Raw genomic sequence first — 26,368 nt, 5'->3', positions numbered from 1 at the left:
GGAGATCCCAGTGATCTTCTCAGCCATTTTAATGATTCTCTGTAGTCACTTCTGGTCCGATGCTTTGCAGCCACACAATGTTGCAGCCAGACAAGTTACTCTCATTTGCACTCTTGTATATTTTTTGTCCAATATTATTTAATGATCAATTAGTACAATGGAAACCTGAGTTTTCAGTAGTGTAAAACTTGCTAATAACTATTTCCTTCAATATTCAAATTGTAAACTCTGTACTGGGCAGAGTCAGATTCTTTTGTTTTAGATTCTGGACTTGATACTTTGACTACCACACAGCAGAAATGCAGAAGGAAAGCTTATGTATGAACAACAATCTTTCAATATTTTATTTCCAGCTTGTTTGCTAGTTATTGCTGACATAGAATTCCCCGAAATACTTGGGGACATGAATTGCAGTCAATCTTTGATTCACCATGAGGTCTGCATTCTCATGAAGCCTTATAACTAAGCCATCAATAATCATTCCAGGCTTCAGTGAAGGATGTGAGTTCAGGTGAATTTGTATACAGATCTAATAGTTTTATGATTACAGTGGAGGGGCCAGATTTGGGTCAGTTGCTTGCATGTTAAACAACGTGCATATGAGCAAGTCACACTGGTCCTAGTTGATAAGCAGGTTCTGTGGTGGGAGGGGAGGGAGATATGATTGTTGATGTGAAGGAAGCCTAGCTGGCACCTCCTGAAAAGTTTTTTCATGTTGCCAGTCCTCAGTATTTGCTTAAAATTTTTCTTTTGAATGAGACAATTCTGTGATGAGCACCAGGCCGATGTTATTGTGGTACTAATTTTCATGGATTAGAATCCGATTTTCTACCAGCAATGAAAACTATTTGCATGTACAGGTATAACACGATTTTATTCAAAACTAATAAAACCTTGGAATTCAGAAGTCTATGAGAACCTCGCTTCATTTTCGATAAACAATGCTTATACAGAAACTCGAGCTTATTCCTAGCTTTTTCGATTTGATATTTTCGTATGTGAGTGAACCTTAGTTGCCCATCCCTGGCTGCCTGGGAGAAGATGGTAGTGAGCTATTTTTTTAATTAAATCTTACTTCTCATGAAATGCTCCACTATTGTGGAGGAGATGCAGGATGCATGTCAAACAGTGAAGGAAGAGAGACATTGTTGTCAGGGTTGGCACAGAATGCAACCTGAAGCAAAACCTGCAGATGGAGGTGTTCTGCATTTATTGCAATTGTCCTTTGTCACAGAGGTCACAGCTATTGGGCATAGGCAAGTAACTAAGCGGTACATTTACTGACAATGGCAAAATTAATAAATGTTTAGTTTAGTGGATGGGGTGCAGAGTAATTGGTTCATCTTGTTCTGGATGGTTGAATATTGTTCAATCTGTGATCATCCAGTTAAATGAGAAATACTCTGTCATACACCTGACCTGTTCCTTGTAGGTGACAGAAAAATTTTGGGATGTTAGGTGAGTGATGTGCTACAGAATACTGACCCTTTGATCTTGTAGCCTCTATATTTATGTGCCTGGTCCATTTAACGGATGTTGATCATGGAAGATTTGGTAAAGCTATTGAACACAAAGACAAATGATTTAGCTCTTTCTGGCTGTGATCATTGCCTGTCACTGAAATGTTTCTCATCACTTATGTGTGCCTCGACGTCATCTTCGTCTTATTGCCTGCGGGCACAAACTTCAGTTCCTGTGGAATTGTGAATTAGTTGAACATTGTGTTTTAATCCGTGAATTTTCCCACTTCTAACCTTGGGAAATGATAACCATTCACGAAGCAAATGAAGAAGGTTGAACCTGGCTACTGCACAGAGGAACTCTCACCGAGAAGTCCAAGAGCAGAACGGATTGTATCCAGGAGCTATTTTGAAGAAGAGAGTGGGAATTTGCACTGTCGGAATTGGCTTCTGTGTTTTTGACTTTTGAATGTTTTTAATTGTTCAAAGTAATTTGCTCTGAGATCTTCTTTTAGGATGGAAAATCTATTGGAAGTTATTTTAGGAAGACGTGATTGCATTTTGATGATTTTTGTCATTGAAATTTTGAACGTTTTTCCTATCTTTTTACCCAGGGTGGTAAAATGGCTTACCATGATATACAGCCAGAACACTGACATAGGCAATGAATGGCCCCTTGCAGAACAGTTTAAAAAGTTAAATTTCCCACACAGCCGCTGATGTCCCACCTATAAGAATTGTAAGTATTTTCAGAAAATTGTGATATGATGTAAGTTTATCATATGCACAAGTGCAATGGACAAATGCACTGAAATTCTTACTGCAGCCACACAAGTACACAAGGTGCACCATCAACAATAACGGAAATTAAATTATCACAATGTACTGAGACCAAAAAGTATAAAACGATAGAGAAATATTTACAGTTGCAATTCATGCAAAACAAAAACCTGATCTATTAGTGTAGACAGATTCTTTGGTGGTTCTAGAGTAGTTTACAGTTAGGGTAGTAAGGAGTGGTTCAGGAGTCTGATAGCTGTGAGGGAAAGCAGAATTCTTGAACCTGCAGATCCCAGACCTCAGGCTTTTGTACCTTTTACCTAAAGGTGGCAGTCAGAAGCAGTTGTGAGCTGGATGTTGGCTGTCTTTTTGACACACCATAAATGTCTTCAATTATCTTGGCTAAGTTTGCCACCTTCTGCAGCTTTCTGTGTTTCTGGGCACCTGAGGTACTAAACCATGCCACGATACAGTCAGTATACTTTCCACAATGCACACATGGAGGTTCAATAGAGTATTCAATAGCATGCAGAAGCTCTTCATACCCAAGGTGAAGGCATTTCAGAGTGGCCTCGATGTGCTGGCTCCAGGAAAAAGTCTTCTGATGTGTGGATGGCCAGGAATCTGGAAACTTGAAGGTACCATCTCTCTCCACCACCATCTCACCAAGCTTGGCCTCCCCTTCCTCCAGTCAACAATCAGCTCCTTGGTCTTGCTGATGTTGAAATCAATGTGGTTGATTTCCATCTTGTATTCTTGTTCATCTTCACCTTTGTTGGTGGAATAATGGGTATGTCATCAGCAAATTTATGGATTGCATTGGAGAAGAATTTGGCGATGCAATCATGAGTTCGGAGGGAATAGAGTAGAAGACTAAGCATGCAGGTGTCCCAGTATTGCTGGTCAGTAAGGAAAAGATGATGTGGAAACCATGGATCCAATTACATGGAGAGGAGCAGAATCCCAGATCCTGAGTTGGATTATAGTTTTGTTGCTATGTGGTAAATGCCAAGCTGTAGTCAAAGAATAACAGCCTGATTTGGGTTCTTTTGTCATCCGGGTGCAGAATGGAGGTTGATTGAGGTGCAGTCTGCTGTTGACACACTTTGATGCTTGGCAAATTGTCGTGGATCCTGGTCCTTCCTGAGGCACAAGTTGATTTGCTCTGTAATCAAAACATTTTGTCATCCTAGACCAGGCTGGTAGTCATTGAGGCAGGTTAATTTAGTCTTGGCCATCAGTATGATCAATGCCCCATCGAAACAGGTGGGAACCTCCAACCATCATAGTAAGAAAATGGAAATGTTTGCAAAGACTCCAACCAGTTGGTCCGTGCAGGTTTAAAGGATGCAGCCAGGTGCACCATCTGGGCCAAAGCTTTTCTGAGGGTTCACCGTCTTGAAGATTCTTTCACATTTGGTTCATTGACTGGCAGCACCAAGTCACTGGGGACTTGAGGGTGCTTCATTGGTTTCCTTCTTGAAACAAGCATGGTAGGCTTTGAGTTCATCCAGAAGAGACTGCAGTTTTTTGTTTTGCCTCCGTCTGAGACTCCAGTTTAGTGCAGAATTTTTTTTCCCACCTTTGTTTATTTAGTACCAGATTGCTGCAATGTTGCACTTTAGTTCCAAAAGGACGACTTCACTCTTCCTCCAGTAAATATTTGGAATAATCTAAAGCTCTCTTCCCACTGACGATATCAGAATTAGAGCAATAACATCTCTTGCAGCATTACCAGTTTGAATAGCTTCATATTTCTATCCATGATGTAACCTGGAACAGATGATCAATATTTAAAGAGAGTTCAACCATGTGTAATTTGCCTAACTTGTAATTTCCACTACTCTTCATAAATGCATCGCTGGCTATACGTTTGCTTATCATGTAAGGTGCAATAGAGTGATTTTTTTTTAATTTCCAGTTATAAATATGTGAAGGAAGATGCCAACTGGGTCCATACCATCTCGTAATTGTTTTGTCTGTAGGGGATTTGAATCTTCAATTAACTTGTAGGAAGTGCTAAAGGATGAGGAGAGAAACTGTTGAAAAGGAATGTTCAAAAATTAATTTGTTCCAAGATGGGATTCAAGGACAGTGAGGAATTTTTCATTGCGATTCTTGGTGGAATCTATGACTGGACTTTTCTCTGGATTTGCTCTTGCAGATGGAGAGGAGGCATGGATTTAAACAGCAAGGTTAAGTTGCTTCTTGGCCTTGTCCTTTCCATCTTTTTGATATTTCAGCATTCACTGTGCTTGGTACCCATTTTGCTGCTTTGTAGATTGGAAATAGGATCTGCCAAGAATGATGGTAGCAGGCACGTGAGAATAATGCCATCTGCAGATTTCCTTCCTTTAAACGGCTAGGAGCATACCATGAGGAGGTGCAGACTCCAGGGAGTAGTGGACTGGCTCAGGGCACCAGAAATAGGGAGAACCCCTTCCTGTTGCGAAGCAGAAGCATAAGATATGGCGCCACAGGACAGTGACCACTCCAGCAGCCTGGTGAGGAGCTCAGCAGTTGAAAGACTCTACAAAGGCCGCAGGTTGCGGGCAACTTGAGGTTAAGGACTTGCCGCAGGCTGAGAGACTGTTGGCGACTTGCGGTGTAAGGACTCCCATAGGTTGCAGGCTGCTGGACCCTGGCTCATGGGGATCAGGTTTTGGAACCGGGATTTAAGAGGGTGTTGAGGGCAAGAAGGGTTTCCCGAAGGGCCTCGGAACCTGAAGGCCCTCTGATCGCATCAAATGTTTGCATCTGGTGTTTGGGTTGCTGACGGTTTGAACTGGAATCTTCCTGGCTGTAGGAGCATTTGAAGCAAATTAATAGAAACTCGGTTTTCTCTGAAGGGACTCTCTTTGGCTTCTCCTATTGTTAGGGACACTAGGCAATGCTCATAGTGACTTTGCCGTACAGCAGACAAAAGTTGAAGTATCTCATGAATGTATTATTGTGTGAGAGTAAAATGAACCTTTCAACCTTAGTCACAGACCATCTCTAACAAATATATGACCATTCTGTCTTCATTGATTTCCAACATTGCTGTGGGATTATGTCACCGTCTTCTCGAGAGCAATTGGGGACAGCCAATAAATAACTGTATTTTGTTACTATCTGCGTCCTGTTATTAGTTTGATTTTTCTAAGCATAAATGAAGATCAAGTTTCCCTGTAAATTTTAATTGCTTCTAATTTCCCATCATACTTTGCACTATGCCCAGCACAATACTATTACAACAGAAACCATCTGGGCTCGAATCTGGTGCTGTCTGCAAGGAATTTGTACCTACTCATTTCCTCTGTGTGCTCCAGTTTCCTCCTACCCTCAAAAATACAGGATTTGTAGGTTAGTTGGTGTATTTGGGCATGTATCTCTAAATTATTTGTTAGCGAAAATTGCAGATGTGAAAATTGGTACTGTTACTGATAGGATAATGTTAATTTACAAGGTGATTTTTTTTTCAACCAATGAATGGATGTTTCAGATAAGTGGGCAATAATGCACTGTGTACTTTGCCCAGGACAATGCTATTACACTGGCAACGACTCAGGTTCAAATCTGGTGCTATCTGATTAATAAGGATGAGACACTCATGATGAATGTCAAGACCATAGTAAAGGTTAATGAAGGGAAATTTTGGTGTAAAAGTGCAAGGATCCCTGGTAGATGGAGTGGAAGGTGTTGTGGATGCTTTCCTTAGCTGGAGATCATGGTGCAACTTTAAAAAAACATTGGTTAGGCCACAACTAGAATATTGTGTGCGGTTCTGGTTACTGACTGGGAAAGACTTGATTGCACATTCAAGAGTGAATTGGAGGTTCAGTGCAATTTTTGTCTGGAATGTAAGTTATGAAGAAGATTGGGTATATTTTCCTTAGAGAGGAGGAGGCTGAATGGGGATCTGATAGAGATTCCAAATTATGAGGGACATGTAGAGAGTAGTAGGAAGCAGTATTTCTTCGTGGAACAGAGTGGATTAAGGGATGGGGTTTAGAAGAACCACCCCGAGGATGGTTGAAAATTAGAATCCATAGCCTGAGGGGCTAGTGGAAATGCTGTTGCTCTCTCCTGGGCAATCACTCTGGATACTTTGTCATTTGCTCCCTCCTTCTCGATTAACCTTTTGCTCAATATGGGAATGTTTGATATCTAGCTATTAGTACAACAAAAATGATTAAATAGAAACAGCTGACCAGTGTAAAACATGCAAGTATTTCCTCTGACTTTCACGCATATGAATGCCTTTTGAGGTCACGACAGATATATTTTGTTAAAAAACTACAGAAGCCTATTGGTCTTTACAGATAAAATACTTCTTCCAATGCAGTATGCTGCATTTGGTTTTTCACCCTGATCTCCTCTGCATTGGAGAAACCAAAGGCAAATTGGCTGATGGCATTACAGAGCACCCATGTTCAGTCAGTACCTTCAAGTTGTCTGCTCTTGACTTCTCCATACTACTTCCACTCTCACCTGTCTGTGCCCTCCCACTCCCCCCCGCCCCGCGTTCTGTTGCAGTGATGCCCTAAACAAGCTTGGGGAATAGCACCTCATGTTTAGACAGCACATTAGGAGATGCTCAAAGATAATTACTATTTGCAAGGGAATTTCTTCAGAACTTTTGTGGAAAGTACATTGACTGGCTGGATCACATCCTGGTCTGGAAATTCAAGTGCCTTGGAATGCAGAACACTACAGAAAGTGGCAAATCAAGCCAAGACCATCGGAGGTACCAACCTCTTGTCCATTGAATTCATTTACGAGAGGTGCTGCTTCAAGAAGCCAGCCAACATTATAAAATACCCTCGTCACAATATGTTCTTGCTGTGACATTCAGACAGAAGGCCCAAAAGCCTAGGGTCTAGCACAGTGGTTCTCAACCTTTTCCTTTCCACTCACAGTCCACTTTAAATAATCACTCTGCCCTCGAAGCTCTGTGATCAGCAAGAGATTGCTTAAGGTGGTGTGTGAGTGGGAAGGGAAGGTTGAGAATCACTGCTCCAGACCCAATTGTGACTGAAATATTTTGCTTGAGAAAAATTGGCATTGGCCCATTTCCTTTGGAGTTCTGAAACTGTGCACATAACGAGTCAATAAGGTACGATTAAAACAGTGGTTTTCAAACTTTTTCTTTCCACCTCAAGTAATGCCTTACTAATCACAGAACACCTATGGCATTAGAAATACTTAAAGTGGTATGTGAGTGGAAAGAAGGTTGAGAACCACTGGTCTAGCACCTCTAGGATCAAGAACAGAGGTTTCAGACACTTGAACCTCTTCATACTACTCTAACCATAAACTACACCAAGGCCACCAAAAGATCTGTCTGACCTGTTGAAACATCTTTCTGATTAACTATTTTTCTATTTTATATTTTTTGTCTTTTTTCTGTTGTGAGGTATGGTGATTTAAGTTGTACTGTGTATTTTGCTTATCTGTGGCTACAACAATAAGTCTTTTGATGTGCATCTTGGCGCCTCACAGTTTGGCGGGCAGCAGCCTCCTTTGAAGAAGACCGCAGAGCCCACCTCACTGACAAAAGGCAAAGGAGGAAAAACCCAACACCCAACCCCAACCAACCAATTTTCCCTTGCAACCGCTGCAATCGTGTCTGCCTGTCCCGCATCGGACTGGTCAGCCACAAACGAGCCTGCAGCTGACGTGGACTTTTTACCCCCTCCATAAATCTTCGTCCGCGAAGCCAAGCCAAAGAAAAGAATGTTTGGATATGACAGTAAACTCCCATACTCAAGAAACAAATATTCCTCAAATCTAGGGGAATGTTGCATTTGTGGTTGAATTTGGAAGGCCTTTAACATTTAAAGCAATATAATTAATAAAGTTTGAGCTGGAAAGTCTGGTGATATTGTGATTGTAGTGCAATACAGAAAAGTGTGGCATCCATAGGAAGCAAAGGTAGATGACCAATGTTTTGGGCCTGAGCCCTTCATCAAGGTATGAGCAGAAAGCACGCAGGTGCTCGAGTCAAAAAGTGGGGAAAGTAGGGGAACAGGTTAACAGGCCACAGGTAGATATGGTTGGGAGGGGTAGTTCTCTGAATGGAGAGGGAAGGGGTGGGGAGCTGGAAGAAAGGAGACAGATAGTGAAAGGGGGAGGGGCCTATGAGAAACTCCCATCTGGTTGGAGAGTGCCCAGACGGAATATTGGGTGTCATTCCTCCATTTTGCTAGTGGCCTTGGTTTGCCAGTGCACGAGGATGTCGACAGATATTGGTGAGGGAATGAAGTGTGAAATGGATGGCCAGTGTGAGGTCCCCATTATTTGCAGTGGACAGAGAAGAGGTGCTCAATTAAACAATCTCCCAGTCTGCGTTCAGTCTCTCCGATGTAGAGGAGGCCACAACGGGAGCACCAGATGCATTATGTGACCCCTGCAGATTCACAAATGGTGGTGTTTCACTTGGAAGGGCTGCTTGGGGCTCCAAATGTGAGGGAGGAGGTGTGGGTGTAAGCGTAGCATTTCCTGCAGTCATGAGGTAGTTACTGAGGGGCGATCAGTGGGAAGGGATGAGTGGACAAGGAAGACACAGGGAGTGGTCTCTCCTGCCCCTTCTTTTGAAGTTTATTGTCATATACAATGCACATATGTATTAATTCTTACTTGCTGCAGCTGAACAGGGACTTTTGTATAAAAAAAACAAAAAACCCCACAACAGTATACATTAAACCAAATAGATAAGAGATGATGAATACAAAAGATAGATGGGTAATAGTCAGTTACCACCACAAGAAAAAAGTAACTTTACAATCTTGTGGTCAAGATAGCTGTTGGAAAGAAACTGCTTTGGAAATGTGTTCTTCATTTGCCATGCAGAATTCTGTTAGGTGTTCTTTTTTTTTGGCAGAACAATTAATAAAAGTTATCCTCTGAAGAGGGAGTGGGATTTTGATGACTTGTTTTTGAACATTTATCCTATCTTTTTACTCAGGGTGGTAAAATCGCTTACTATGAGATGCAGCCAGAGTACAGTGTGGATATTGATGTAGATATTGACTGGCCCATTGCAGAACAAAGAGTTAAAAAGTAAGTTTCACAGCACAGCATCTGTAGAATTCTAATTATTTTGAGTAAATTATGATGATCTAGTACCAGACTTCTGTGACGCTGAGCATTAATTTTCCAGCAGGACTTCCTCTCTATTCTTCCACCCAGTGAATGTTTGGAATAATAAAATTCATCTGGTTCAATCATTCTACCCATTGCAATGTCAGAATTGGAGTTATGGTGTCCCTGCAGTGTTAATTGATAAAAGTCCAAAGGAATGCCTTCAATTTTCTCCTTAGTCTATAGCCAAGAGCCCATTTTGTTCGCAAGAGGTCCACCATGTGTAATGTGAGTGGGAGATGCAAGAGACGACAGGTGCTGGAGTCTAGAGCAAAGAAAGCAACTGCTGGAGGAACCCGGTGGGCCAGGCAGTATTCGTGGAAGGAAATTGACAATTGTTTTGTTGAAACCCTGCGGTGAGGTTGAGAACAAAGGCAAACACACAGTAAAGAGGGTTCACACGTACAATGTACCAATGCACTGAAATTCTTACTTTAGCCAAACAGGTAAGATGCCAACCACTGAATTATAAATTTACCACAATATGCCAAGGCAGAAAAAAATTATAAATATAAATAGACATATTCACAGTTGCAGAAGTGCAAGGGAGAAAAAATGGAAGTTTCAGTGGTGCAGACCACTTTCGGTGGACCCAGAGTAGTTTATGCTTAGAGTTACAGGAGTGGTCAGTCAGAGATATTGGACAGAAGAGGGGTGAAGGATGACGGAGAGATGAAGCAGGAAGGGTGGAGTTGGCCCTCTCCATTATGCCCTGAAGTAGAGGTTGACTCGTGACATTAATTATTAGTCTTCCTCCATGCCCACAGGGTTTCTCCAACAATTTGTGTTTTGCTAACATTTGAAAATCTTATTTTCATGATTGAATGCATTGCTGTATTTGCATATCCATACACCACATATTGTTCAATATGGCTGTGAATATTTTTCCAAATTGCTGCGTGAGTTACTTATTTCCAAGTATGTGCATTGGGAAGAGAAGTCACATAGGACAACCCAACTTTTATCATCTTTTTTTTTTGTGATTCGAATCTTCAACAGAAGATGGCAAAGTGATAAAGGGTTAGTCAGGAAAATGCTGAAAAGGAATGCTGGGAAATGAATTTGCCTCAAGATGAGATTCAAGGACAATGGGGAACATTTTGTGTTACTTGGTCAAGTCTCTGAACTTTCCTCTGGAGGTGCACGTACAACCAGAGAGTAGGCTTTCACCCAAGTGGTTGGGTTGTTCTCTGGAAAAACTACACATAATTAACCCTCTGTCACCACCCTCTCAAGGGCAATTTTGGATGGGAAATAAATGCTGGTAAACTTTACAACCCGACAAATTAATTTTAGGAAAACTGACTACATAACTGAATGGAACATTCAATAAGTTCCTGTCTAATGCCACTTCCATCCCATCCCTGATTACCCAAGCATGAATGAAAGTCTTTTGATCTTACATGTGCATAATAAACATACTTTTGAGCATTATAACTTGTCTGTAATGAGTAGTTTGGTTCACCCAGCATAAAGCAAGATTGAATTCCACTGCAGATATTACATTGCCCTTGTATACATTCTCCTAATTTGTCATCATTGCTCTGCACTGCAGTATAACAGTTATTAAGGAGCCTTTTAACTATTTTTCCTCTATTCTCTGTTTGTTCATGCTTGGTTCCATCTCGAAGTCAATTCTTTGCCATATGTCTGATTTTTGCACCAAGGCTCGTTTGTCCATCTTTAATCTTGCGACCTTTGCTTTTCTTCCCTTGTTGGGGGTTCCAAATAAAGTGGTGCCTTTTAAGCAAACTAAAAGGCTTTTCTATATCTCGATTAGCTCAAATGTTCCATAATTCCAATTTGAACTCTTCATCACTTTGTCTGTATTTGCCTCTCTTTCCCCTACTCCACATCTCCCACTTCAAAAGTCTTAGTTGAACCTTAGTTGGTGCTTCAGTCTAAAATTTTGTGTGCCTTCCTTATCTTTTCATTTTCACCACTTAGTTATATTTTTAAAAGCAATTGAGTTGCTCATTGCCAGGCAATTTTAAACAATTCCACCCCCCCCCCCCACATATTTTCCAAGCTGTGGTGGAGGATGTTGCCATGGAGGAGATGAAAAGCTGCTGGCATAGTTCCAACTTGCAACTTAGACCGATGAGGAAGACCTGCTGTGCCCTCCATTAAGATTTTCCAAATCAGAAGTACCCTGTAAAGAAATAAAAATAGAAAAAATGCTAGAGGATGTCAAGGAGCATCTGTGAAGAGAGGATCAATTCTGAGGAGAGCCAAGATTGTCTAACATTAACTCTATTTCTCTCTTCAGAGATTTCCTGAACTGCTGTTCTCAAGCACTTGAATTTATTTCCATCATCTTCAGGTTTTTTTTGCTTTTTATTGTTTACTGAATTGGGCAGGTTATCAGTGCCTTATTGCTATGCAGTTATTCTAGTATTTAATTCACAAGCATGCTGGAGAAACACAGCAAATTATGCAACATCTTAGGAAGTAAAGGTTACCTAAAGTTGACAAAGGGCCCAGGCCTGAAATGTTGGTTATCTTTTGCTTCCCATGGATGCGCATGAACTACTGAGTTTCTCCAGCGCGTTTATGTTTTGCACTTCAAGCCCAGCATCTGCAGACATTCTTGTTTAATTTTATAATACTTTCTTGCATCATCTTTGACTCCAAGGAGATGAAGCAGTTGATCATGAGGCTCTTTTCCTCAAGAAGGATCTGAATATTTTTTGGTACACTGAAGTTATGTGTTGACCAGGCCTGAAATCAGATTACTTTAGTTTTGCACTGAGAAAGAAGACACTGTGTAGTAGAGAATCTATCAAAGAAGAACATTTAATATTGCTACTCTTGATTGTAAAGCTGACTATTTTTCTTTCCTGGGTAGGTATGGTTACTTTGGCAAATTGAACCAAGTAAACCACGTGCTTTTTTCTCTGGACACCCACCTCAAATGCAAATGCCAAAATAGCAAAATCAACAATGATAACATTCAAGTGAGTATGTTTCTGATTTTTATTGCATTTTTCTAAATCAGTGGTTTCAAACTTTTTCTTTCCACTCACATACCACCTTGAGTAATCCCTTATTAATCGCAGAGCACCTATGGCATAGGGAATACTAAAGGTGGTATGTGAATGGAAAGAAAAAAAGTTGAAAACCACTGTTCTAAATGTTGCTCTATAAATTAAAGCTTAATAAGTTTAAGTGTATTGTCATCTGACTGAACATAGACAACCAGATGAATGTTTCTCCAGACAATGGTATACATCTGTATATGAACAATACACAGGCACATAATTATCACATGCAGTATATACATGAAGATATCATTAAAATATAAATTTTAGAATGATCTACTCATTTACAGGATACTGTTCATCTCTCACAGCCTGTGGAAAGAAGCTATTTCCCAGCCTGACAGTTCTGCTTTTTGATGCTCTGTACCACCTCCTTGATGGTCATGGGTCAAAGATAGTGCATGTTGGTTGGTTGGATAGGATCCTCAGTAATTCTTTGAGTCCTGTTTAAGTAATGCTATTGGTGAATGTCATCTTTAGAGGAAAGGGAGATCCCATTAATCTTCTCGGCCATTTTGATGAACCTCTGTTTTGACTTCCAGTCTGATGCTTTGCAGCTACCATACTACCCAGTGATGCAACCAGACAAGATGTTCTTAATTCTGCTTCTGTAAAATGGTGAAAAGATAGCGTCCAGTAGCCTTGCCCTCCTCAACCTCCTCAGAAAGTGCAGGCACTGCACTAATGAAGAGGTGTTATGGGCCCAAACTATGAGCTTTTCTCTCCTCGGCGGAACTATTGAGTAGTGGAGAGTGAAGTCCACAAGCTTTTCCTTTATCTCTTCCATGTTGAGGTTCGCGTTGTACTCTTGCACCATTTTACCAGCCTCCCAACTTCCTCTATGTAAGCCAACTCATCATTGTTGCTATTGAGGCCAACTACTATGGTATAATCTCAAACTTAAAAGATTCTGTTTCAACTCAACTGAAAGTAGCAGTGCAGATGTGAATCAACAGCATAAACAATAGTGAATTGAGCTCAAAGCCATGAGATGCACCAGTGCTCATGGTGATGAGACTTGAGATTCTTCCCCATGCTGCTCATATACACCTATGTGACCAATTAGTCTTTTTAGAACATGGGAGGAAACGAGCACCCGAGGAGGCCCACGCAGACATGGGGAGAACGTACAAACTCCTTACACACAGATAGTGCATTGCTGGCGCTGTAATGTCTTTGCTCTATCTGTGCTGTCCATTGATCTAGATATTATATTGAGGGCTTTGTGGATAAAGCAGTTGTAAGCAGTGGTTGAGTCAAGAATGAAGAGCTGAAAATGGCACTATTAGAATGCAAGGAGGAGCTACCTTTTCCACAGATTTGAGACTGAAATGTTAATGATGGATGCAAACTCTGCATCAATCCGTGGAGTAAAGGGAAATGAGGAAAAGTTGTAGGTAAATGTTTTCAACCTTCACAAACAAAAAGCAGTAAATGCTAGCAATGGCAACTTCCCTACATGTAAACTGTGAGATGTGCAGGTCTTTACAGCCAACATTACCCAGCTCGCAATCTTCTGCAGATTCAGGTGTCAATTCAAAGGCCGGGTCTGCTTTGAAGTTTTGCCTAGAATTAGATGAGAAAGTGCAAGAAAAAGAGCCATGTTTAAAATATATGGTGATATAAACAAATGGATGCCCGACATTAAATTGATCCTCAACTGTTGGTGATTGTTCATGGGAGTGGGGTGGGGGGGGGGGAAGAAAACATGCACTGGCCCATGGTGAGCACTAATTCCATGTTATTCTTCCCACGTTTTTAAACTCTAGCCTACACATGAAGAGCGATTTACCCAATTTAATTAAAATGGATTTTATGTTTCTTCTGTGGACTGCAGGTAAAATTCTTTTTTGATTCTGATCAAAAAAGGAAGGAACAGTCTGTGGAAAAGTGGATGAAGGAAAATTGTAAAGGCTGGGAAAATGTGGCTTACTTTGGTGAGTATTTCTATTGTAAAATATTACATGACTGGTAGCAGGTGGCAATAAGGTTAAAAAATTTCATAAAATCTTAGAAAATAAGAGAAGTTGAAGGTTATTTGATAGCCTGAACCTGCTCTGCCATTCAATGCAACCATAGCTGATTCTCAACCATATTCCTTTTCTCTCTGTACCTCTCTCAATCTATATGGTGTCAATAAGGGGAAAAGAGTTATCTTTTCACATTAACATTTCCCAAGACTTTCAGCATTTAACACATCACATTTATTTTATCTACCAAGATGGATCACTGTAACCACACTGTACTACATCTGCTGTGGATTTGCCCACTTATCCCACCTAGAGTCATGGAGTCATACAGTGTGGAAGCAGGTCCAAATTTTTCATAAATGTTGCAGTAGTACTTGCCTCAGTCACCATTTCTGACCACCCATTCTATATTCTTATCAGCCTCTGTATTTTTTTTTAAAAGTTATCTCTCAGATTTAGGTTCAATCTCTTTCTCTCCACCCCTCTCCTTAAATCATGTCCTCTGGGTCCCAATTTACCTTGCTCTGAGCAAAAGACTTTGTGCATTCACCCAATATCTTCCCTTCATGATTTGTGCACCTCTATAAGATCACCCTGTATCCTCCTGTAACATAACAATTACAGCACGGAAACAGGCCATTAGGCCCTTCTAGTCCGCACCGAACCAAGGAATATTCCAAGGAATAAGCCTCTCCCTATAGCTCAGGCCCCTGTGTCCTGGCAACATCCTTCTGAATCTTTACATTCTACAGCTTGACCTGTTCATAGGACCAAAACTGAATGCAAATGCATCCTCAGCATTGTCTTGTACATCTGCAATAGGACTTCCCAGCATCCATGCCTTGATACCCATCTTGTGTGCTTTCATGTTACATCTGTGGAATTCATTGCTACAGAGAGCAGTAGAGCTAGGTTCATTGAATATATTTAAGAGGGAATTAGATATATTTCTTCAGTATGGGGGAGTTGGGGTTTGCGGAGAGAGGGCGGGGACGGGGTACTGAACTTTAAGATCAGCCATGATCTCATTGAATGGTGGAGCAGGCTCGAAGGGCCAAATGACCTACTCCTGCTCCTATCTTCTATGTTTCTATCCCCTTAAATGGGATCATATAGATGAACTAAAAATCCAAAAATACTACATGCACTGTATCTTCTACCAGGGGCATTGTCAAAAAAAATGAACTAAGTTTGTTGATTATAATTTCCTTTTCATAAATCTATATTTTCTTTGAACCATAGAACACTCCAACACATAAACAGGCCTCTGTGCCTGATCCCATTGACCTGCACCTGGACCATATCCCTCCCATCAAAATGGAGCTGACATTCACTACTTCAGCTGGCAGCTCATTCACACTCATGGTGTTCCTTTTAGATATTTCCCTTTTCATTCTTAACCTATGTCCTCTTGTTCTTCTCCCCTAACCTCAGTGGAAAAAGCATGTTTACATTTGCTGTAACTATAGCCCCTCATAATTTTGTATACCTCCATCAAATCTCCCTTCATTCTCCTGCTCCCCAGGGAATAACTTTGTAACTCAGTTCCTCAAGCCCTGGCCACACTCTTGTAAATCTTCTCTTGCATTCTTCGAATCTTGTATCTTTCCTGTATTTGAGTTACCAAAATTTGCTCACTATACTCCACGTCTTCTCTAACTTCACCATAACCTCTCAACTTCTTTACTCAATACTTCACTTTTATGAAGACCAGCAAAAAGCTCTCTTTGCAAGCCTATCTACCTGTAACATCATTGTCAGAGAATTATGCATGTGTATTCCCAAATCTCTCTGTTCTACTACATTCCTACCATGTTTACCATGTATGCCCTACCTGGTTGAATCCCATTAATATTTTCCATGTCCTAATATCATGTCTTGTATTGGGACCTCTCTGGTATCATCCCTGATATATTTATATTATATTTATATATGTAGTTATATTTATTACTATTGAGAGTAATTGGAACACTATATTTGCACACTGCATGGCTGAGCTTAAATGTCTTTGTGTCCACCCTGTGCAGGTGTACTAAAACTGTGTAATTCTTGCAGCATATACCAAGTTCACCATGTATATTTCCCAGGGTACAAGTGAGTGCATGAGGCATGTATTACCCACTGCAATGGGATATTGCTTGAATAGGAACCATTGGGGTGATAAATAAATTGCATGGTCATTTGGAGTTCTTCAAAGCCACTTTGTACTCGCTGTGTTAAGTAGGAGTTTGGAGCTTCCAAGATTGCTAATTTTGAAGTCCCAGCTGTTTAAAATCGGTTTGGAAGTTGTGTTTAGGGAACAAGTACGGTACAGCCATGGGGATACTGCATGTTTTGTTCCCTGCCAGGAAAGGGCTACTGAACAAATCCTCTAAGAGGCCTAGCCCCACTAGGGGGGTGTGATCCACACCAGGTGACACCAAAAATGACTGTCTATAAAATATTTGTGCAATGTTTCAGCAGAAATGTATTATTTTTTATAAAAAAAATATCCCTGTAATTAGTTGTAACAACAAAAAACATTATTTGTAAGCCAAATTTACATATATCAATATATCTACAAGGATAAAACTCTATGCTAATTTACTTTTTGAACCATCCAGTCAGAGCCCCTGCCTCCCCCCCACCCTGCTCAGTGCCACAGCTACCACCCCAGATCATACAATGAACACACCTGTTTCTTCTATGCTCGCTACACTTGGTCCATGGGGGTGGGGAGGTAGTGATACTATGAGTTTCCGCATGGGGGTGACACCAACCCTAATGACACAACTGCCTAGCCTAATCCTAAGACAGCAGGGCAGAGGCTCGCCACCTACTGGACAATCCATGTTGCCGCTGCAGTTCCTGGAGGGCTTTGATGGACAGGCACAGAGCCTCAAAATGGACTAGAAGGGGTGCTGATGAAGGGGATAAGGCCATCCTTGCCCTTTAGGGTCAGATCCCCTCCCTTGCTTAACTTCCCTGCATAATGCTACTTCCAGAGTGCATACAGGGCAGAATTGGGTGCTTCGATGACTAGGTCCTTGGCAGGTAATATGAAATTCTTCATCCTCTGCCTTTTCTACCTTCTGGACCTAAGCACTTCCTTTCCACATACTCCAGCCCTTCCAGCAGACAGATGGTCTCCCTCACTGTCTTCCTGGCTGCTGGGCCAATCAAAGACAGTACTGCCCCATTAACCAGAGCTCACTCTCTTAGGGCCCTTGTCCCATCCTCTACCATACACTGCACGATCCAATACTGTAAATCGTGCTCCAGCAAGGAGGGCTACATCACCAAGACTGCTGCTTCCATCTGGTCTCGCATTGCTTTCAATGACCTTGGACAGTGCCTGCAAGGCATTGTTAATAGCTTGCAGGCTGAACAACTCACCACCTTCTCAATGGGATAGGCTTACGTCAGTACAGTGTTCAACCTAGATCCGGAGCAGTCACGTGACAAGGGACTTATCTGGCTTCTAATGGTGATGCTCCTCAAGCCAATTAGCTTTTTGACTGGGTACTCCTGCTTCTCAGTGGTCTTGCAGGGGCATGATTATATGTGGTTTCCTGGCCCTTCTCGCCCTCCCTATTCAAGGAGGGAGACAGAATAACCCTGTCTGGAGTGGGACCACGTGGTCACTGGTCTTCATGCAGTTCATGCCCAGGTGTGGAAGACAGTCACAATACTGCTCTATATCCTCACTATCCATCCAGACGTTGCCATCCTCAACTACATATCTTCACCATACCCCACAGCATCATAGCTCAGACCTTTACTTTGTTCTCTAGCGCTCCCACCTGAACAGTTTCTCCCATGGTGGAGTAAAGCTGTTTCAGTGTTTCCACCTCACCTTTCAACTGGGTGATCTTCTGTCCCTTTCTCCCCAGGGTGCCGCAGGTCAACTGGCAGCAGCCAGAAGGCACCTTTCTGGCTCCCCTTACTTCCCAGGAATCCTGATTCTTTGAGGAAGGAGAAAAGGTGATGCTGTAGCGGCAGAAACACACCACTGAACTTGATGGGGGTTTCAGTTAAACTGTTTATTTGAATTTCACGCGCGCCCCTTTAAGGCCAACAGGAGTTCTGCCCCGCGCAGCAGTGACATCATTACATTCCCCGGGGCACGAGCTGTGGCCTAAGCAACAAGGCAAGAGCAAGTGCCAATGGTGCCATCTTCTGCAGCTGCCCCACCAGTGCGGTGGTACGAGTGGGCCCGATTCACTCACAGAGATGTGCACTGCCACAAAGCCCAATTTCCTCTCCTCATGGGTCCAGACTATCTGCCCAGTCCACTATCTGCCTGCAGGTTGACTAAGCTGCTGACCCAGCACTATTCATCGCTCCACCCTGGGATTCTTTCCCTCTGTGGAGCCCTTCTCGTTAGCCCTATTACAAAACATCATGATTCATTTGCCTGATTGAAACTCTGAACCTTGCTCACAGCTCCAATTGTGATTGAGGGAACAAGTTTGAAGGGTTCAAAAAGTGACAACCTTGGACATGTGTTAGTACCGAACTGTAAACTTTATTTATACACAGCAACAAGCAGACGCATGTGCAGAGATATGAACACACACCAGTAATGTAAATCTCGCTACAAGTTTCAATGGTAGAGACACAGTCTTTCCAGGGTGCATGATAGAAATGGCCCCCATCCGTTACAGGCACTCGCCTTACAATTAGTCCTCCAGCATCACCAATGGCTCGCACCTGGAGTGGAGCTCGGAGATGATCTCAAGGGGAAAAGAGAATGAACTAGCCCACGTACTGCAGCCGAACAGAGGGTGGGCCAAATAGGCCCATGTGACCTTGGGTTGAGGATGGAATCCACTAGTCTTTACCTGTGGTTAGGTCTGACCTTGATTGACATGGGGTATTGACTTTTAACCTACCTTCTCTCTGGCTGCTCCAGCTGCAAGAACATGGAAACTGTCCTTTGCTCTGGTCAGCCCCTGTCCAACCTGACGGCTAGCCTTCCACTATCCCTTTAGTTATTGCTACCTAGCTGTAGATGTTTATGTGGATGTCCTATTGCATGATTGGGAGCTCAGCCATAACCAAGAGAATGAATGGATGACTGACTAAGTAGCTTTTGGTAGAACAGATCACGGTTGTCTACCCTTCATTGGTGGTATCAAATAAATTTTTTCCAAATTCCAAATAATGAGGGCAGAAGGGTAAGGTGGAACACTGCCACGGATATTGGTTAAAGTGAATAGTACAGGTACACGATCCTTTATCCGGAACCCTTGGGGACAGTGTGTTCCGAATTTTGGATTTTTACAGATTTCAGAAAGCCCATCCGAATTGTGCGGCCGTATCCACCCCCACCCCCTTCTGGCCGCCCGACCATCTCCCCCAAGCGCCGGCTGCCTCTCTCCCCTCTTACCAGATTTTGGAGCTTTCCAGATTTTAGATGTCCAGATTTTAAATGTCCGGATAAAGGATCGTGTATCTGTACTAATGTATTTAATGGAAGGCTGGGGTTGGAAGTGCGAAGGAAGAACTACGGGTCAGGTTGAATCAAGATTCAATTATTATCATAGTAATAAAACACTGTTGTATAACACAATATTTCTTCTTGTCTATTGCAAGGCAGATAGATTCACCACAGGCAGGAATTGCCTAAGTGCTACTCAGTCAGACTTGCAGACAGAGAAAAGAGAGTCGTGTGTTTTCCCCCCCCCCCCACCATAGTCACCAAGTGTCCGTAGACTCACCACCAGTGCTTCCGCAGCCCTAGCAGCCAGGCAGAAATTGGCAACCCGAGCTCCAGATCCAAACCTCCAACGTGATCAGGGAACCCTTCAGCGCCCTCTTCACCTCCTCGCATCCTGTTTCCGATGCCTGGTACCCTTCCAACCAATTCAAACCAGTCTCCAGCAGTCTCCAGCCCGACATGAGTCTCCGGACAGCCGCCTCCAGCAGCCCACAGCTTCAGCGGGTTCCTCGCCTCGAGTCGCCAGCAGTCCGCAGCATGCACTGGTCCCTCAGCCGCAGATCCCCCTCCCTGGTCTGCCGCCATGGTCACCGTCCCTGTGGGTCATCTCCTCAGCTTCCCCTTCTCAGATGGGGATGGTGATCTTCCCATCCTGTGGTGCCCTGCTCCAGTCGTCTGCTTCCCCGGAGTCTACAGCCCCAGCGATTAATAGGCGCCACCATCTTGACGCAGACCCGCAGTCGCAAGATTTCAAATAAAACCACCATCGTATCCCTCAGCAGGCCGTTCAAAGCCCGTGTGGAGCTGATGGCAGTTGACTGGACCCCGTGGGAGTCTCTGCACCCCCACCACCCCCCCCCCACCCCAGTGGGACTGCACCAGCACTGCTGCTACAGCGGCTCAGGCAGTGCCGCCATCTTGATGCATATAGACAAGGAAAGGCAACCGTAATCTTGACACTTTGGTCTGGCTGGGCAGTATGGGCTGTATCTGTGCTATATCTGCTGTCAGAGGGCACTGGGTGTGTGGCCAGGTAGCCTGAAGGAGGGAGGGGGATGAGGGCTTGTGCCAGTAGAACCTGCTACTCTCCTGCTTTCAGAGGAACAAAATATATTTGGGTTGGAGGAATTCTGCAGATCCAGGTAGGGTGAGACCATTCAAGTTGAGATTGTTTCCTCGGCAATGAGAGAGGTTGTCATTAAATGTTCAATCTGTGCATCAGCAATCACTCTCATGACATCAACACTGACAAATTTTTGGTTTCCTGCACTAAGGAAATGACGACTCTGACCTGAAGCTTCTGAAGAAAGCTTGCATCAGAGGAGCTTCTCATGATGCAGGACCCAAAGCTCTGGAAATGGCCGACTACATCTGTGGCACCGGAGATAGAGTGCATGACGTGGACGAATTTCTCGACTACGTGGCCCTACTGATGGAAAAGCTCAAAGCTGAGGACCCGAGCGAGGGCAATGCGTCTGAATGTAGGGATCCCAATGGCGGAAAACACCTGAAAATGAAAACACTGAAACGTGGGGTTGAAGAAACCAAGAAGGAGATGCTGGAAAAGGTGCAGAAAGGGAAGAAGAAGAAATAGAAGACCTCACAAACTGAGCGACAATTTCATCTCTCCATGGACCTGCTTCATTTGCTGTTAAGCTCGTCCATTGGCTTGTCCAATACTTGGTAAATTGTCTTCAATGACAATGTGTCAAAACTTGATTTAAAGTTGTAAAGGCATGTACTCTTCTACTTTCTGTCTTTCCTATTCCCTGCTCACATTGCAATGATTTCCATCTGGATAGGTTAAGGAAATTAGATACTTAGAATTTTGCTTTGAATTGTTGATCATTCTTTTTCTCTCACAGACACTGAGTTACTCCAGCAGATTGTGTTTGGCTTCCAATTCCAGTATCTACATTCTCCAGTGTGTCTTTAGTTTTAAGTGTGTTCCTGCTAGTCAAAGTTTGGTGGGCCTGATCCATACTCTTGACATTCTAATTTTAAAAAAAGATGGAGCTTTTACAGTTTATCACTTATTAATTTGTGAAGTATGTTGTATAGGAATTATCAGCAAGTGTGCCATGCAACTTAAGATTTTGCACATTGAATGCACGGACTGGCGACTACAGGTCTTAGTGCTGGGACAATAAATGAAGGTAAACATGCAGATAGACTGCAAATCTGTGAATTTTTCACCGTTAATCCAATGACATTTTGATCAGCAAAATAATATTGGAACATTCTGAAAGATGCAAATCAAATTTAAATAATGTTTGAAATAAATATTATTATACTCTCTTCTCTCCCAGTTGTCCATTGGGTATTGTTAGTTAATATTTGGGGCATGAACTGAGACATGGTGCTCGAATGAATAAGCAGCATTTCCAGTTGCAATTTGTTAGTGGTTCTTTTTTGACTTAGTGATCACCTTTTTACAGCTCCTTCGTTATGTCCTGCATGATGAGATTTTATTTCCTTATTTTTCTTTTTAAAATATTTCATAAAGTTTAACAAAAACCCTGTGATTTATGGTGTGAAAAATAAAAAATTAAAAAAAAAAGAAAAAAAAAGTTTAACAAAAACCCTTAACACAAAATATACTAATGATAATGTAAATCAAATCATATCATGTACATATCAATTGTAAATTAGAAGTAGAACCATAATTTATTTCGCTTAGGACATCAAATTCTATAATTATAATTAAGCAATTAAATCATAACTTGAACTATGTTCAGAAATAATATTGAATACAAAAATTGTACAAATAATACATATAAAATTCACTTATACAAGATATGTTATACTTTTTAGGAAAGAACGTAAGATAAAATTATTTGCTGATGATATATATTTGACATATCTGACTGAATCTCTGGCTAAGTGGCAAGATATCCTGGAAGATTATGGTAAGGTTTCTGGGTATAAAATACATTTTGATCAAAGCCAAATTATGACCCTAACAAAAGGAGATGACACACAGTTGCGACAAGGAAATAAATTTGATTGACCACAAGCGGGTGTTAAATATTTGGGGATAAGGGTAGACGATAATTTGCAGAATTTATATAAACTGAATTACTTCCCCTTGCTTTGAAAGATTGAAGAGGATTTACATCGATGAGGGATCCTGATGGTCAGGATCAGTTGCATTAAGATGAAAGTGATGCCAAGTCTGCAATATTTCTTTCAATCCTTGTCCATTCGCAAACCAACAAGTTAAATGCACTTAACAAGCATGTCAGGCATTTGTATGGAATTCTATGATGCCAAAAGTGTCCATGGAAAAACTTGGGATTATTCATTGGATGGACGACAATTAACCAATTTTTAAAAAATATTATTTGGCTGCCCAATCAAAAGGGAGGGGATATTTTCTTAATGGACTCAAATTAGTCTACACATAGTGGGTGAGAAGATGGAAGATTTTATTTACAAATGGAATATTAAATTATTGTCTGGAAAGATAATCCCATTCTAAAACATAATTTGAATATGGCAACAAATTATAAATGTATAGGTCTAAAAGTGAGATTATCATCAAAAATATTCTTGTATTTAAATGAGTAATACCAGTGAAATTGGGAAATAAAATCCTGGACACTTGGCACCGTAAAGCAGACAAAGGCGCCTGTGATAATAACTGACGTACCAGCAGAACCATGGCAAAAAGTTGGAACTGATCTGTTCCGCATGGATGGAAAGAATTACTTGATGGTTATTGATTATCTATCGAACTATTTGGCGATTGCGCTGCTTCCTAATATGTCTGCTGCTTGAGTGATCCAATATATGAAATAAATCTTTGCAAGGCATGGAATTCCTCAAATTGTCTACAGTGACAAGAGCATGCTACTGCTGTGGAGAATTCCAGAACTTTGCAGAAGAGTATGATTTTTGACATCCAGTCCTCTGCAACCACAGTTAAATGATAATGCAGCGAAGGGAGTTCACATAGTTAAACAGTTGCTCAAGAAAGCACTAAACAGTGGTTCAGATCCTTATCTAGCTCTATTGAGTTACAGAGCTTCACTGCTTGAACATGGCATGTCACCCACTGAGCTTCTGATGGGATATAGACTGCACACCACACTTCCCTATTCTGCAGACCCAAGCAAGAATAGAGATGTCGAAGATGTTGCACAGAAGTATGTCATTGAAGACTCTTGTAAACTTCTACAGGTGTTCCATGGAGAGCATTCTGGCTGGTTGCATCATTGCCAATTATTAGGACAAAAATAAACTACAGAGGGTTGTTTACTCAGCCTGTGACATCATAGGCACCAGACTTCACTCCATCGAGGACATCTACATGAGGTAGTGTCTTAAAAAAGCACCCTCTATCCCAGTGGTTCTCAACCTTTTTCTTCCCACTCACATATCACTTTAAGTAATCTCTATGCCATAATTGCTCTGTGAATGGTAAGGGATTGCTTAAGGTGATACGTGAGTGGGAAGGGATGGTTGAGGACCACTGCTCTAGACTCAATTGTTACTGAAATATTTTGCTTGAGAAAAATTGTCATTGGCCCATTTCCTTTGGAGTTATGAAACTGTGCACATAATGAGTCAATGAGGTACGATTAAGACAGTGGTTTTCAAATTTTTTCTTTCTGCATGAGTTTTCTCCAAACCACCAAAAATTACAGGGTTAGTAGGTTAATTGGGCAGCACCCATTTCAGTGGATGAAGAGTCTTGTACACTAACTGCCACGAATCTTGTCAGAATTCATGGTTTAACCTTGGTATTCATTTGATCCGAATATGAGTGTTCATGACAGATCAGTGTATGATGACCATCATTTATCGTCTTTGAGACAATGATGTCAGCACATGGATGGGAGAAGTATTGAGAACACAAATTGAAGATTTCCTGCTTGTGGAAGTCGTCAAGACAAGTTTGTTGTCAGCATTCTCTGTCCTCCGTGCAAAACATGCAACCGGACATAACACGTGCAGATAAACCATACATATCCAGGACAAGTATTCATATATACAAAAACCTAAATAAATAGGTTCATGAATATGAGAATCTCAGATGGTTAGTGGGAGTAATTCCTTTGGTTGTTCAGTATTCTTACTGCCCTTGGGAAGAAGCTGTTCCTCAGTTTGGAGGTGGTGGCTCTGATACTCCTCTATCTCTTCCCCGACAGGAATAGCTGAAAGATGTGTGTGGGGTGGAAGGGATCTTCAATGATTTTGTGCGCTCTCTTCAGACAACGTCTGGTAGATCATGTCAATTTTGGGGGAAGGAGGAGAGAGAGTGAGAGCCCCAGTGATGTTCTCTGCAACTCTTATGGTCCTGTGAGAATTGATCTCCAATCCAATTCTCTGCAGTAACTGTACCACACTATGATGCAGCCAGCTGGATGCTCTCAATAGACCTTCTGTAGATGGCTGATAGCCTTACCTGCTTCAGTCTTGTCAGGAAGTGCAGCCGCCTTTGCACCTTCCTGACAAGTGAGGAGATGTCATGTGTCCACGGTAGGTCACTAGTTAAGAGAACTCCAAGGAATTTGGTGCTCCCCTCTGTTTACACTACAGAGTTATTGTTGATCTGTAGTGGAGAGTGGCTATTCCTGGTCTTCTTGAAATCCATGATCATCTTCGTCTTGTCCACGTTGAGACTGTGGTTGTAATCTCACACCACCACAAGATTTTCCACCACTTTAATGCAACTCATTCCTGATGAAGCCAACTGCTGTTGAGTCATGTGCGAACTTGATGTCACTGTTGGAGCTGGATCTAGCGATGCAGTCATGGGTCAGTAGCGTGAACAGGAGTGGGCTGAACACACAGCTCTGTAATCCTCCAGTGCTCAGCGTGACAGTGTTTGACGTTCTGCCACCGACCCAAACAGGCTATGGAAGCAAATGAGCTGGCCTCTAAATGGCTTTTAAAAGCATCGACATGTGTTACAATACATTTACCAAACAAAGAGTGGAGCAGCTTCAGTTGATGAAGTGAGTGAAACACGATAAGCCTCAGATACTGTGAATGCGAAACAGAGGAACTACTGACATGGTCTTTGCCCTCAGACAGCTCCAAGAAAAGTGCAGAGAACAAAACAAAGGACTCTATATCACTTTTGTTGACCTCACCAAAGCCTTCGACACCGTGAGCAGGAAAGGGCTTTGGCAAATACTAGAGCACATCGGATGCCCCCCAAAGTTCCTCAACATGGTTATTCAACTGCACGAAAACCAACAAGGTTGGGTCAGATACAGCAATGAGCTCTCTGAACCTTTTCCATTAACAATGGCATGAAGAAAGGCTGTGTTCTCGCACCAACCCTCTTTTCAAACTTCTGCATGATGCTGAACCAAGCCATGAAAGACCTCAACAATGAAGACGCTGTTTACATCCGGTACCGCACGGATGGCAGTCTCTTCAATCTGAGGTGCCTGCAAGCTCACAACAAGACACAAGAGAAACTTGTCCGTGAACTACTCTTTGCAGACGATGCCGCTTTAGTTGCCCATTCAGAGCCAGCTCTTCAGCGCTTGACGTCCTGTTTTGCGGAAACTGCCAAAATGTTTGGCCTGGAAGTCGGCCTGAAGAAAACTGAGG

The 26,368-nt window shown here is 42.1% G+C and overlaps 1 protein-coding gene across 2 annotated transcripts in view; it reads left to right on the top strand.

Moving 5' to 3' along the window:
• LOC138748517 (N-acylneuraminate cytidylyltransferase-like) overlaps positions 1–22,096 on the top strand; it is a 37,221-nt gene extending 15,125 nt beyond the window's left edge. For both annotated transcript variants that reach the window (XM_069908858.1, XM_069908857.1), the window contains exons 5-8: positions 9,190–9,284; positions 12,214–12,322; positions 14,244–14,343; positions 21,073–22,096. In XM_069908858.1, coding sequence (XP_069764959.1) covers positions 9,190–9,284; positions 12,214–12,322; positions 14,244–14,343; positions 21,073–21,392 — 624 coding nt within the window. In that variant the 3' untranslated portion in view covers positions 21,393–22,096. The remainder of the gene's footprint in view (positions 1–9,189; positions 9,285–12,213; positions 12,323–14,243; positions 14,344–21,072) is intronic.
• The last annotated feature ends 4,272 nt before the right edge of the window (positions 22,097–26,368 follow it).

This window comes from Narcine bancroftii, chromosome 13 (assembly GCF_036971445.1).
Source record: "Narcine bancroftii isolate sNarBan1 chromosome 13, sNarBan1.hap1, whole genome shotgun sequence".
In the NCBI taxonomy this organism is placed as follows: domain Eukaryota; kingdom Metazoa; phylum Chordata; class Chondrichthyes; order Torpediniformes; family Narcinidae; genus Narcine; species Narcine bancroftii.
Note: the sequence above shows the minus strand (reverse complement) of the source record. Positions and strands in the feature narration are given on the sequence as shown.